Genomic DNA, 15,143 nt, shown 5'->3' with positions numbered 1-15,143 from the left:
ATTTAGGCAACTGTTATTCAGTCATTGCATGTGAAGTTATGATTTCCAATTATTTGGATACATCAAATTGATACAAGGTGATCATAAGTTCACTCCTGCTAAATGAATTATTCTAAATAGTTTCCTTTAAAAACTTTCTTTGCAGCGATCCAGTTTCAATAAATTTGATGAGCTGAGTAAGAAAACTGTAATCCATGTCAAGTCAGTGGATTCAGCAAAAGTCCAGAAGCAATTTAATGAGGTAAGATTATGGCAGATAACCAACTAAAAAATAAGGCATTGAAGTGGATGAACTGTGTCAGCAGCCAGTTAATATTCTGTCTGTAATGCTGCAAGTACAGTAAACTCTCAATTATTGTGTGTGTGCGGATAATCCATTTTTTGGATCAAGAATGCTATTCTACCTTCTCAGCACCTTAAAATTTCAATAAAATCACATTCCTAAAGATTGTATGAATGCTTTGAATTTTTGATATCATTTTAAAAAAATACAGGTTTGAAATACCTGGGCTTTCTTAAAAGTTTTTAATTTCACAAAATACAAGAATAACAATAGTATTTATTGTTTTAATTAAAACATTTTTAACCCTCAATACTTTTCCATAATTGTTTCCCTTGCATTAATTAAGCCTGAGAATTCTAGAATTCTATATTGTCCTTTAAGATGAGCAATTACATAGTTACCATGAAGCGAATAAGTCATTAACCATCTACTCGGCATTATTTTAATTGTTATCACATGATAGAATATGATTCTGTATCAGCAATCCTGTTTTTTAATTTGCTCTTTGTTGGTAATTTGTTTTTTTCTGGCTGGCTACATGATTGATTTAGCTTTCTGAGGAAAGTATGCCCCTGTTATTCACTCTTATGACAGTTCAGTGTTCCTGTGGATCTATAATTCTACTCTTATAAAATGGCTGAAAAATAGGAAAAAAGTCCTCTCCATTTTTATAAACCTCGAGTTAATCACTCCTAATGGAATGGAGAGTTTCTATATATATCTGTTCATATCACCCCATTTTTCCTGTGTATTTCAGTTATCCGTGTGTTTCAATTAGTCATGTTTCATCATGCATCCATTTGCATGGATAAATGGGAGGTTCTGTTTTGGTGCAACAATTTCAGAGCGTAAAAATCATTCGCCTTGACTGGGACTCGAACCCAGATCCCTCAATATCCGGTCGAGTGCTTTAGCCACTTAAGCTACCGAGGCGTCCTCTTAAACTCTGAAATTTTGGGGCTTTTAAAGGAACTAGATGTTATGACGAAATACCGTACATACAATGTCACATGCATTCGTAGTCGTGCGCGAGGCGCCACTGTCCACGAGGTTAAAGCCAACTTTAAACACGTATGTGTACGTGTTTAAAGTTGGCTTTAACCTCGTGGACAGTGGCGCCTCGCGCACGACTACGAATGCATGTGACATTGTATGTACGGTATTTCGTCATAACATCTAGTTCCTTTAAAAGCCCCAAAATTTCAGAGTTTAAGAGGACGCCTCGGTAGCTTAAGTGGCTAAAGCACTCGACCGGATATTGAGGGATCTGGGTTCGAGTCCCAGTCAAGGCGAATGATTTTTACGCTCTGAAATTGTTGCATTGAAATGCACATTAGCGGATGACTCCGTTAAAAGTTACTGTTGCGGCATCTCCCGCAGTTTCTTTGGAATTTTTCTGTTTTGGTGTTAGTGCAAGATGCCATTGACTTTATTTTGTTTTATTATTATCTTTAGTTTGAAGAAGGGTTTATTACCTGTGGAATTCTTCCCCAATGTATTTGTTAGCACAATTTTTAACCTTCTATAAATGATTCTCGGAACTATCCTGGATGAATGTGAAATTAAAGTTGTCATCCTAGAATCCTTACGCACAGTTGCTTCACAATTTTTGGGATGGGATCAAAATTGGCATAAAGAAATCCTCTAGCCAAATTATTTTCTCAAAAACAATTGCCACTACTGCCTGCTTATTGCAGTTGAGTGATAAAAGCAAGGAATGGTAGTATACCGTTGGGCATTTTGATTTGCGACAGTACTCACAGCCCTGGTGGTACATTTCAGTAAGCATTCAGTATCTCACCAGCAATGACAATGGTCGATGCATTGAAATAAATATTATTTACAACTTGATAACTTATTCTATTATCTATCTTCATCAATTCAGCAAACCAAAAGAAAGGGAATCCAGAAAGAGCCTCATCATTGGATTACCCAAGTTTTCCAATTATCTGTGCCCTGTGAAAGAAATTGTCTTTTTTTGAAATTTTTCAAGGGGACTAAGAGAAATGCCAAAAAAAGTACTCTTTATACCACATCCTTAAATATAGGCCACCACATGGCTAGCCATGCCTAATAGCTCTATCATTTTTGACATTTACTTTCTTTTTATGCTGAAAAAACCAGGCTGCAGCTGCAACCTCAACCGTTGGTCCATCATTATGCCGCAGTTGTTGTAAGCAAGTGTTCCAAATGGAACAAATAAAAGCAGAGAGGGCAGTGTGGCATAAAAACTGTTTCCGATGCAAAGAATGCAGCAAGCAATTAACGTGAGTGGACATATTGCCTCTTAATTATATGTTATTGCTGGAAATTTCTTGAATGAAATGAGGTGGCTTTCCATATCTAATGTTATCATACTTGTTCTGCAATGAATTTATCATTCATTACAATGTGTAGGCTGATTGACTTGAACACTAATACTTTCATCTGAGTACCTAATTGACTTAACCTCCTCCTTTTGTGTTGTGAGCCACCTTCAATTTGTTAATGTTCAAGGTCAATTCTTTGATGCATAGAATATCTCTAATGGTAATGGTAGACAGGGAAGTGAAGCAAAAGTAGTATTATCTGTGAGATAGATTTGCCTTTAAAATATCACCAATGTTTGTTATCAATTTAGTAATGTCGATATTCTATTGTTACTTAGGGGAAATATTGTTCACTTGACTTTAATGACAGATCTAAGCTTATTAGATATCACTTATTGCAGCTAATGGTTAATTTAGGTATTTTTAAAAGTTTTCATAGTGCATGATAATAACATAATAGTTATAATAATTATTATTTTTATTTTACTGCATAACGAAAGGTTTTATTAGGGAATCGTGATATAAGGGTTTTAATTTGAAGAAAATTAATAATCTTTCAGTAACAATGAATGATTGCTTAAATATGTTAATAGTTAATGCTATTTTTTAAATTACATTTGTCTTCTAATTTTCAGTGTTGATATCTATAGCAGTCATGAAGGCCAACTGTATTGCAAACCTCACTTCAAAGAACTTTTTAAACCAAAGGTGGTCGTTGAGATTGAGAATGTGGGACCAGGTAAGAGATTAGTGCTTGAGTAAGATTGGTCGTATTTTATTTGGTTATTTATGAAAATAGGAGAATAATGTGTCATGTCATCCATTAGGTTTAAATTTTATCTTCTTATGTTTCGTAGCTTAAGCAGGATGGATCTCATTTTGCATTTTCATTTTTCATTCAAGAGCCTGTGCTGTTATTACATATTTGAATCCAAGTTATGTTTTCATTGAACTACTATGATATTAATGTGAGGCATGGGCTATTTAAATTCAAAGTTAAAACTTTTGTCATGAGTGTCTTAATTTTGTAAGATATTTGGAGATAGTCACTTTTCATTATGAGAAAATAAAATTGTTGACGTTTGTAGTGCGACCGAGAAAGCCTGAGATGATTATTCGTGAGAATCAGCCGCTCGAGCTCCCCCCGGATGTGGTTAGAGGTGAGAGAGGGATAGGTTTCATCGTGTTCATTCTTTTGAGTGTTCTATTTTGGTGTTCTTGCTTCTGAGCATGTGGAGTCAATAACCAATCACCTCCCTACTCATCTTGCACTAATTTGTCTATTGAGTAGTGAATACACCAGGTTGATCCGTGATCTGATGCATGACTTCTCAAAAATTTCTACCTGGTGAGCCTTCAGTGCCTGTGGAATTTTGCTGGTACATTTTGCTCTGAAAATTATGGCAATCCATACGTGTTGAATGATAGGAATTGCACCAATTCTGTGCATTAGCAGTCAATTGCTACTTTAAATTTGCTAGATGCAGAACAGTGTGATGCCATAAACTACATTTTGATTGTCTATTGTTTGAATCCTTCCATGGACTTCAGAGTGGTTACAGTCAATTTGAATTTCATAGTCTTGAGAGTGAGGTGTGACTTGTCAAAGCCCATTTCTTCCAGCAAACATTCCTTTCCCCTCCAACGAAGTGAATAATTTCTCCTGCAATCACCAATATGCATTTAGGTGTATCAGCATGATGAAGTGAATGCTCTTAACCCTGTTCTATCCGTTTTAGTGTGGGAATGTTCGTCCCTTTATAATTTTTAGCATAATTTCTGTGCAGCCTAGTTGAAAGCAAAATGCTCTGTCTAATGGCTAATTTTTGAAAATCTCGAATCCCTAATATTTCAAGTTTTAATAATGATATTTTGTGGTAAACACCATCAAAAACTTTGGATAAGTCTAAATATTATCCCTGTTTCACCTTTACTATCTAAAGATTTCAATACTGTGAAGAAGATTTCATAAATAACTATAAGTAGATCCCAAATCACAGTTTTCTACCCAAAGGTCAGTTTGATAGATGCCGGTAGAATTCCCCAATCAACAGCCATCTGTGACCATATGAGCTAGACCTTGGCTAGATCCCATGCTGATCCTAGGCTCAGAAATCCAACCTCCTACCTTCTCCAAATCAATGTTGAAGATAATGATTCTCAATTATATGTGTGGGGTCAGACTTTTGAGTTTTGTAGCAACTGCTTCCCTCTTACCTGTTCCACTGCATTATGTTATTTTCGTATTTGGTAAAGTTTATTTTATAGTTAATGAAATAAATAAAAACTGCAGGTTAGTAGCAGAGCAAAAAGCATCCATCTTGTATGTAGATTGCCTACTTAATTGGATCCACTAAGTATGTGGATCTCATTCCTATTTTAATGGCTCTACTAAAAATGTAAACATCCGGCAGCTAATTTTTTTTGGATCTGGTAGAACTTTGAAGTTTAACAGACTACTTGTATTTCAGTGTGGAAATGAAAATAACTTGATGAACTCTGAATTTTTGATTAGTTGACCTAGGTTTCAACAAGGTGTGTCATCAGGAGTTCACCAAGTTATTTTCACTTCCATGATGAATAACTTCCACCATGTCAGGCCAGGAAGTATTTCCTCCATTGTATTTCAGTGGATATTTTTTTGAATCCATTGAAAATGTGGATTCCCACATATTACTTTATAGGACTTTATTTTGGATCTATAGGAATGAAGAGGACATCCATTAAATTTGATGTTGATATCCACAAATTGTTGTGCATATTCTTAATATTAACTTATATGTAATATGGACTTTTACTCATGGAATGTAGAACCCCTGAATCAATACTAGCAGCTGGACTTAATTCAGATTATTTTATTATTAGTTATCTATTCTATAGATAACTTTTCAAGAGTTTAATTGAGTTCCACTTATTCCTATGTTATATAACTTTGACAAATAATAGGGTCAGATATTGCGACATTATATCTATTACCTTTTCCAATCTTTGTTCCAAGGATTCAAATGGATTGATGTGTTTCTTGAACTTGAGCAAAGATCCCCTCATATATAAATAATCAAAGGGATGGCCTTTGACTGGGCTCATTTTGTTTGATAGGTCCGTGGACAATTGGCAGCTAAACAAGTGTACTTGACAATAGCTACATTTTCTCAATGAAGGAACTTTCAAATCTCACCTCTGGGTCATTAATTGGTTTTACCACAGGTTTTACCACAACCATTGGTGATCACTCTCTGATAAAAGCAAACAAATGTGTATTTTGTCCATGTCTCTGATTAGCTTCAAGAGGAGAGGGAGGGCACTCAAAATCGCAAATGGTGTTTGTTTTAAGTGAAGGATATAAACAAACTTTTCTGTGGGTGTTAATAACCATCTCCTTCTAATGCTCATACCTCAAGAGACCACCAATGCTGTGTGTAGCAACATTGAGAATTTGCATCATTTTAAAATTACGTGGTACTGCTAGTTTTATCCATGTCATTTGCTGATAACTTTTTGTGCGAGCCTTCCCCCTCCTGACCCAAGGAACAGATGTAATTGTGAACTCTCTTACAAAGGTCATCCAAGACCAAAGATAGCACATGTGTCCACCAAGTCAGACTTGGATAATTGATTAATCCTGAAGTTCTCAATAGTAAACTAATAACCATTAAGTCCTGGGAGATCATCTTAAAACAATGAAACCATGCTCCACTATCACTGAACTAATCCTCAGGTGTGACAGGAGAGTCCAATTAAAGCTCAATATTTTGGCTTATCTCTAAATTTATTGAAACAAAATTTTTAACAGCCTGTGGTTATTTTTGAGAATGAGACAAAGTTAGAGGAAATGGCTAAAAAGGTCACCATATATGCTTGGTGATGAAAACCAATAGGACAAATCAGTGGCATTGGCTCAGTATCATTCAAATCAAAGAGGTTGATCAACCAGCAGAACAAGGAGAGCAAAATCATGAGAAAGCTGCAGGCTTTTCCACTCCTTTTCGTTGCCCGGGGCCCCACTCTAACACTTTTTTATCCTGGGATGGACTATTTGTGGGTGGTGGGCTGACCTCCCCTAATCCCTTCTGCTGGCCTTTGGCTCAGTGGATGCCGGTCTCTCCCCCTTTCTTTGCACCTTGGAGACTGCCATGAAGGGTTGACAATTTTTGTAATGAAAAGAAGTTGAGTGCTTTGGGGACAGTGAGCAAGAAATAAATAATGGACATAATCCATTCACACTACATGCATGAAACTTTGAAATATGCAACCATTTTATGAAGTGTTATGTCTTGGGGAAATATGCAGTGATTTCAAAATAAATGAGATGCTTATGAGTCACCTGACCAATTTATGGCTTTAAATTTCTTTGTTTTTGGTATTTGTGGATTTACTTGCACTAAAAACATGGTTTATTAGCTTGGTTAACTAACCATGGCTTTTGATTAGTGACTGTACTTATCTTTGAATTGATATGCTGAATAAATGGTGCTTTAAATAAATAGGTTTCACTGTAAATAAGTATGCATGAAAACTTATTTTTCATGCTAAACCAAATTTTCTTCAACTCATTTTTTCAAAGCAAATATTCCTGCCAAAAAATAAATGCTCTGCTTTTGAATTTGATTTTATAATTTTAAAGTGTTATACAGGAAGCCCCAAATCTTATTCCAGGACCTCTTGTATAGGGAGGGTTACCCTCAACAACCCTGCTATGCAACATTTTTAATTAATTGAGCCCCTAGCCCAATTAATGCATATGTGACACCTTAAAAATTTTTCTTATTGACCACCAGTGATGGAAAAGAATATTATGCAGCCATACTTAAATTATTATATTACTAACAATCATCCAGAAAAAGTAATTTATACTGAAGCATTGAGAAAGCATTGCAAGATTAGTACAGTATTTCCATGAAGCTATGGATATTTTCTAGAATGTCATCACTTAATTCCTAAAGACTTCCCATATGCCCCATGGTAATCCTGGGTCAGTATTGGGACATGTGAAAACACAGTAGGTGGTTTCATTCCCCACCAATGCTGTGTGGATACCAATGGTACATGTGGAAGAGAATTCTGGGGTTGAAAAAATTATCCCTGGCCTTAAAATGATTTAGAGACAATGAATAAACTAAAATTTTTGCTTAAGTTTTCATTCCTTATTCATCAAGGTCATTATAGGTCTAGTTGAAGAACAGTCAGAATTATATCTGATTGAATGTATCAACATACTTTAGTCTAACAAACTCTATGTGTAAGGGCTAATTCTTTGTTATCCAGTTTCATTTTCACTTATTGTTAATAAAAAGTTGACATTAAACCATTTTTTGTGTCATACTAATCAATGCTGGCATGCCTTTCTTAATAGTGTCATTTACCCTGGAATATACTTTGTGTGCCATCTCTCTAATAGTGTATGTCTCATGTATTGATAATGGCATTGGCTCTTTCAAGTCTGTTGTTTAACTTTTCACATTCTTAAGAAGCTTTTGTTAATAGATGATAAAATAGAGTGGTCTGAATTTTTAAACTTCATAAATGGAATCAATGATTAATTCTGTGAAAACTTGAACTACCAAATTATCCTGTGTACCATGCATACTTTTTCCCCCTGAATCAATTGTTTAGAAAGAGAATGTGCATCTTTTGCAAATTTAGGAAATCTTTTGCCCATCTCAGAAGGCACCAGGAAAGTTGATTTCTTCTCCCCTGACTATACAGTCAGCTTCTGCCAGACTTCCGCAAGCTCTGTTGGCTCTCAGAGATAGCTTGATGGGGAGATGGGGTTTTGGAGAGAGAGAGGGAGGAAGGTTACTTGTTGGGGGAAACAAGCTAGTGTGTGGTCTTTGGGAGATGTGTGTATCATCATAGTTAAAGGCAAACAATCCCTGACATTCACTCTCTAGTAACTTATTTCTTTTTGCGGTGCATTGAGTAAAGATGTTCTTGCATGAATGACTTTCAAGTGAGAATAGTTTTCTCATTGCTCCTATGATTCCCCACCCCCAAGATGTTAGACTTAGAGGGTTTGGTGGTATTTAATGACATCCAGAAATACTTATACATCCCAGAAAAATAAGTACCGAGGTCCGGGACCTTTACATTAAACACTAGTTCTACCAGGGAGCAATCTCGTGATTGACTAAGATTAAAATGTCCTATTGATATTCATTGATGCATTCTCCTGCAGTCTCAAGTTGTGTGATGGCTAAATTGTGCTTAATTTCTTCAATATTAGAGTAATTTTGGAATAAATAGGACTGTGATAATGCTTTCATTACTCATTGTTATTTTTTCAATGATATGACATTGCGATTCATGCTGTGAAATAAATTTCTGTGAAAATTTCATGTTAGTTACCTGAAATATTTTAATAAATATAGTAAGTGTTGTAAAAATATTGCTATTATATTCGGTTAATTCAAGAGTACTCTAGAGGTTTTGCTTATTTCTAACCTGAGAAATGGCCCATGTGCCTCACATGGGTGTGCATGGTACACAACTTCATCTGGTATGAAATTCATATTTATAGATGCCATCCAACATTAACCATTAATGTTTCCAGTTTAAGCAGTTCTGCACTTACCTATTTGATTGGTAAACAGTTGCCAATGGGAAAATGTTTTATTGTCAGATTACATTTCATGGAATATCTGTTTTTCTTTTACAACAGCATCTGACAAACCAGACCTTGGTTTGGAGGAATTGAGCTCTCTCAACGTGAAATCTCGCTTCCGTGTATTCGAAAAAGATGCATCCGAGGAATCGAATGCTAATTTGGAAAAGTCATCCAGTGCTGTGAATGTGAAGAGATCTCCCAGTATACTCAGTAAACTTGCAAGGTTAGTAATATTAATTCATTTACATAATCATTCATGAGTTTTCTTCAGATATAAGAAAAAATTTCAAAAGTAAAATGAGGAATTCTCATAATGACCAAAATAGAACATTTTTGAAATCAAAAGATGACCAAAAAACAGCCAGGTGGAATGGAAAATTAAGCATTGGAAATAGAAACATTGAGGTAAAAATGAAAAATTCAATTACAGGACATAAAAAAAATAGTTTTTCATAGTTTGCAACTTTGCTGAAGCAATGCAATTTTATTGTGGTATGTGTACAAAATTATAGATAGAATATATAAAACTGCTGGCTTGGATTAAACATTCAGCCAAAGGCTCATCATGATGAAAAAGTCTTAATTCCAAAGGCTATTGTGCTATTTAGTTTCAATTAAGAGTGAACAAGCCAAAATTTGATTGAGCCTGAAAATTTTTACAATGAAATATCAAATATTTAACCTCTTATTAAAATCATCCTTAATTTCTTATATCTTTTTTCTGTATGGTAAATTTACACATTTAATTATGCCATGAAAACTTAAAAGGTAATGGTTGATCTCTGTGTATAACTTCAATAGTGTAATCCACCACTTTGGCTTTTTTTTCAGTGTTGGTGATTTCCACTCTGAGATTTATTGTTTGTATTCATGATCAAAATCATGTAGCTAAGTTTCATAGGTAGTGGTAGCCTTCAAAGAAAGTCCTTATCTTCCTGTAACATGAACTTCAGTTGTGAATAAACCTGCCAATGATTACTCTGTAATTAGGGTATCAAAAGTTTTGGGACCAATTGCTCACAAACACGTGTCATATTCAATTTTTCTGTTATTAGTGGTGAGTGGGACCCAATAAAATTTTCTATATTTCCGTTGGTGCTCTTTTTTTTTGATGACCTTCATTTACAGTGACAGCGGCAGTGTTAATGTTTACTTCCATAAAAACATTGGTTGAAGCTGGACTGACCTTTCTTTGAAGTTCATTGTCTCCCCTATCTAAAAATTTAAAATAATAATCTAGCTGTGCTATGGAGAACATACTCTCACAAGCCTCATTCAGCATTAGATAAGCCTTAGTTTACAATTTTTTCAGTTGATATATAAAACGTTTGATTCAGCACATTGCTTGTTGTGTGTTACATTCATCATTGCCATTGGTGGACTAAACATTTTTCACTTGAAATGGCTACTGCTGGTGCATAATTGGAGTCTAATTAATGAAACTTGTAACAACTATATATTACTTACTAAGCTAACTATATAGTATAACACTGAATTTTTACACCATAAACCATATCAACAAAAGTTAATTGAACAACATGTGCATTTTAATTTACATATTCAATCAAAAGCACCAACTTTCTCTGCAGTGATTAAATATTAATTAAATTAATCAATGAATTAAAGTAAACTCTTATCCAATCCTTATTGGTGGATAATTGTATCAATAATTTGTGCTTAAAAATTGTTTTGAAATACTTGTCCTCTTACTCTAATTTGCTAGAAACATTACCTTGTCTAAGCTTTAATTTCTACTTGTGTTTTGGCTTTTAGCAAAATCATTTAATTCTTATCAAGAATTTTGTGGGAGTGAAAACCTTGATTGAGACTGAATTTATTCTGGATTTACACATGTAAAAGAAAAAATATTATATTTCTTATGTCTGATAAATGATAGGCAAAATTGACATAATTAATAAAAGATGATTATGTTTTACACAAATTTATGTATATGTTTGTTCACATATTTTCCAGTGGCTGTTGCTCTTTTTACACTGTTGACACTTTTGTCTCTGGAAACAGGTTCCAGAAGAAGGGCATGGACATTGGTGTGACAGATGATTCCCTCAATGGAGTGCCATATGAACAGTCAGACTCATCGTCAGAAGCAGAATCCTCATCAGAGGAGGAGGGAGATGAAGAGGGCGGTGTGGTCAAATCATCAAGGCACAAGAAAAAAGAACGTCCTGTTAGCTTTGGGAAAATGGATGACATGAAAACAAAGTTGGTTGATTCATATATGACAGGGTCTCAAATTATCTCATTATACAGCCTACTGAATTTTTTTTATATAGCTTATCATGGACTTTCCAAAACAACAGTTATTACACAGAAATTTATTCCTCTTAAGTGTTTGAGAACTGAAAGGAAAATAGATGTCTGAGCCAATTATCTGTTATCCAATTGTTGAAGGGATGTTGGTCCCAGCCAGAAGCCATATCCCTTTCCTCTTCTAGCATGCACATTAGCATCTGTGATGTATAATCTTGATGAGAAATTTTCTGCCATACTCATGTGCTGAATTGAGTCTTCTAAAGGCTTTGGGGAATTTTAACTGTTTTTAATCCCAAGCAGTGCTTATATACTCTTAACAGGCTTGCTAGCCTAAACAGGCTAGCCCAAACTCCCATGCAACTTTTTTTAGATAAACATTGCTGTCAAATGATTTTTTTGCAATTAATATAAATTTTACATCAAATCCTACATTTCACTCCATATATTGTAAATAATGATATAATTTTTATTCTATTTTAAATTTATTTTCTCATTTCTTCAAGATGTTTCTCTAGTGAAGGTTGGTTTTGAATAGTTCCTAACATCCATTTACTTCAACATGTGACTAGAACTTATCAGAACTTTTCTTTTTTTCTCTACATTATGTATTTCTCCAGTTCTTCGTAACTTCTGCTTGCCTTCACTCCATGACTGAAAAGCCTACTATCTTCCTTTCTTTACCCTGTTCACCCAACATTCTTCCCTCTATATCATTGCATACAACATCTCATTCAAACTTTTAATATTTCTCCTTTCCACTTTATCTACCTTTTTCAGATTTCTCACAGCAACTTCCTGTCTTTGCCTGCCCTATTTCAAACTTAAGCTTTTGTCTTCCTCTCTGTTCAATATATTTTATCCATTCCTCACCCCACCCGCATTTAAAAATCTCTTATCTATTCTCTTGACTCAAAGACCAGGTTCACATCCATATTGTGCTATGCTTCATATTAAAGATTTACTAATGTTTTCTTCACATCTTTACTCATTTGTACATGTCATCTATTCTCCTCTTTTTGGTAATTCCTCTTCTGCCAATGCAAATATTTTCCTAATGTCTCCATTACAAAGTCAATTCACCACTAAATAACTTCATGGTTTGTTCATTAATTCCTGTTCAAAAAGTTCAAAAAGAAATCCAAGAGATAGCACTCATAGTCCTGGAAAAGGTTTGCTTTTAGTAAGCCTCATCTCTCAATAGACTTTCTTTTATGTACAAAAATGGAAAAAAAATGAGTTTCGTGGGGTGATTAAATTCATTGCTAAGCCTTAAAAAGGCTTAACAATGAAAGAGGTCAAAACCAAGTTGGATGAAGTTCATGGCACATCTACTTCTGTGACTGTTGGCAATGGGTAAATGAGTTTAAAAGTGACCACAAATTCATATGCACAAATGATGAACATCATGTGCCATCTGACTCATGTTCAAGTTTGGATGAGTCACCTATTCTTTCAGTCTACTCTCACATTCTGCAATAGTTTCATCAACTTATCCCATTCTAATCAGTTGAATGTCTCATGAAAATCCATGAAGTACACCAGGATGCTTTTACTAATGTAATCACTGTAGTGAAATAATATTCTTCTCCCCTTTCAAAACCCAAAAATACCCTTGGTTATTGGTTACCTTGGTTGGCCTCATATCTTTGCCATAAAGCTCTTCTACTTACTCCATCTACCATCCTTGATTCTCTTTTGGAACTATTTATAATTTCTACCTTATCTATTATGATCATAAAGTATCCCGTGTTACATCTGGACACAAAGTATTAAACTATTTTATTTAATAATTGAAAAATTTATGCTATATTCCATTTTGTAAAATGGAGTGAAAAGTCTTAACTGACCTCAGTGAGCTCCCGAGACTCTGACTTTACTGAAATTTGAGCAATTTAATTTATGTTACTTTCAGAGCAATACATTCTGATTCTTTGGGGAAGAGAAGAAGCTTTATAAAGATCTAAATAAACTGAATGTTATTGAGAGATCATCGAAAGGAAAGTCAGTTGTTAGTTTAACTTTAAAAATGATTGGGAAAAGCTTGAATTAAATTTTCAGTATGTAAGAGTGCTGTGGTGCAGGAGTATTGCAAATAGGGAAGGCCTAGTAGTGTTCCGAGATATGTGAGAGTAGTGGGCAGAGCTGCGTTATGAAAAGGCAAAATATGGATGATTATAGACATTAATACTCTAAAGAGTTTGCTCAAAAATCAAGAGTTGAGTCATGGGAATGATAAGGAAAAACCAACTTTTTGCTGTCAAGACCTTAGATTATGTTATTGATTTTCTGCTAGGGTTGTGTGTTAGATTCTCTGTATGTTTCCTCACTCTTGAAAGCCAATTGAGCTGTTGTGGAGGGAAATTGCTTCGTCTTCATGTTTTCATTTTATTTTTGTGTATTATTTTGGCCATGAGCCATCTGACAGGAGAGAATGGGAGATTAAATCACTATCACTTCAAAAGAGAGAAATATGCTGATATGGTAGAATTATTTCTAGTTTTGTGCAGTAATCACTGCCATTAAGGATGTAAAATTTGAACGAATCTGATGCTTTTGACCCCTTTCCCTGATGGCAGGTGGGAGAGTGTGGGTGCTAATGGTGTGCGCAAGACAAGGGAGGAACTGCGGGAGGAGCGCAAGGAGGAGATCCAGAGGCTACGGTCCAGGCTGTTTCAGGTGAGTAGAAAAGAAGCGAGGCAAAACGCATTCTATTGCCAATAGGCATAAATGTCCTTGAAATTTGGCAAGCAGTGTAGGATATATTTCTTTCATTATTTTTCAAAAGTTCTTCAGTATATGGTGCTCTATCAATTAATTATATTTATCTAAATTAATTCATTCATTTCATTGTTATTCTATGGCATCTGCAGCAACACTAATTTTGTATACACTCATGAAACGTATGTTGTAGTGTAATCGTATAATTATTAGTAATAATAATGATAATTTTTACTGTTGCATTAATTTGTTTCTTGTTTCACTTAATAAACTCTAATTTTTGTATGTTTACTTCTTTATTAAGAATTATTCTTCTTTATATTTGTGAGTTAGTTCATAAAGCATAAGATGTAGGTTCCTTCTACCATAGTGAAGGCTTTTATTTTTCCTGATATGATTTCCTATCTAAAATGTAACTAGAGTTATCAACTTTCTTTTCAATTTCTCCATTATGAGAGATATCATATGACTTTATCCTGCTGTCTTGTGTTGATAATTTAGGCTTATTGTCACATATACCATCTTTATTTTCCAGTAGTTGGTCATATACGTTATATATTCATTTTTCTTAATAGATTATTTAAGAATAAAATAAATTTAAGAATACACTCTCTACTTTCATGAATGTTCTTGAATGAATCAATAGTTTGACTTCTTTTAAGTATGTATTTTTAACTGTTTCTGTGGATACTTGGGAGTGGCAATGTGAGCATTGCTCATAAATTACTAGTTAACAAATTGATCATTGGAAACAGTTCATATGGCAATGGCCATGCATCATTTCCTGATTTTTCTGCAACATAATAAAAAAAGAACTGAAAAGTTGGGGTTGACTTTGTATATTGCTGATAAAGTACATCTTTCTTAATGAAATTGTTTAATAATGAACTAAAAATGCATATTAAGTGTAAGCATTCCTTTTGAACAAAATTTTTAATTTTCATCTATTTGCTGT

At 34.4% G+C, this 15,143-nt stretch overlaps 1 protein-coding gene across 11 annotated transcripts in view; it reads left to right on the top strand.

Annotated features, from left to right (window-relative positions):
* LOC139694990 (uncharacterized) overlaps window positions 1–15,143 on the top strand; it is a 229,338-nt gene that overhangs the window by 173,955 nt on the left and 40,240 nt on the right. For 10 of the 11 annotated variants that reach the window (XM_071593552.1, XM_071593550.1, XM_071593557.1 and 7 more), the window contains 7 exons: window positions 146–241; window positions 2,408–2,550; window positions 3,228–3,331; window positions 3,681–3,752; window positions 9,251–9,419; window positions 11,219–11,419; window positions 14,047–14,146. In XM_071593552.1, coding sequence (XP_071449653.1) covers window positions 146–241; window positions 2,408–2,550; window positions 3,228–3,331; window positions 3,681–3,752; window positions 9,251–9,419; window positions 11,219–11,419; window positions 14,047–14,146 — 885 coding nt within the window. The remainder of the gene's footprint in view (window positions 1–145; window positions 242–2,407; window positions 2,551–3,227; window positions 3,332–3,680; window positions 3,753–9,250; window positions 9,420–11,218; window positions 11,420–14,046; window positions 14,147–15,143) is intronic. The other variant, XM_071593549.1, reaches the window with a different exon arrangement.

Source organism: Hetaerina americana, unplaced genomic scaffold (genome assembly GCF_022747635.1).
Source record: "Hetaerina americana unplaced genomic scaffold, ioHetAmer1.1.p SCAF_6, whole genome shotgun sequence".
Lineage (NCBI taxonomy): Eukaryota > Metazoa > Arthropoda > Insecta > Odonata > Calopterygidae > Hetaerina > Hetaerina americana.
Note: the sequence above shows the minus strand (reverse complement) of the source record. Positions and strands in the feature narration are given on the sequence as shown.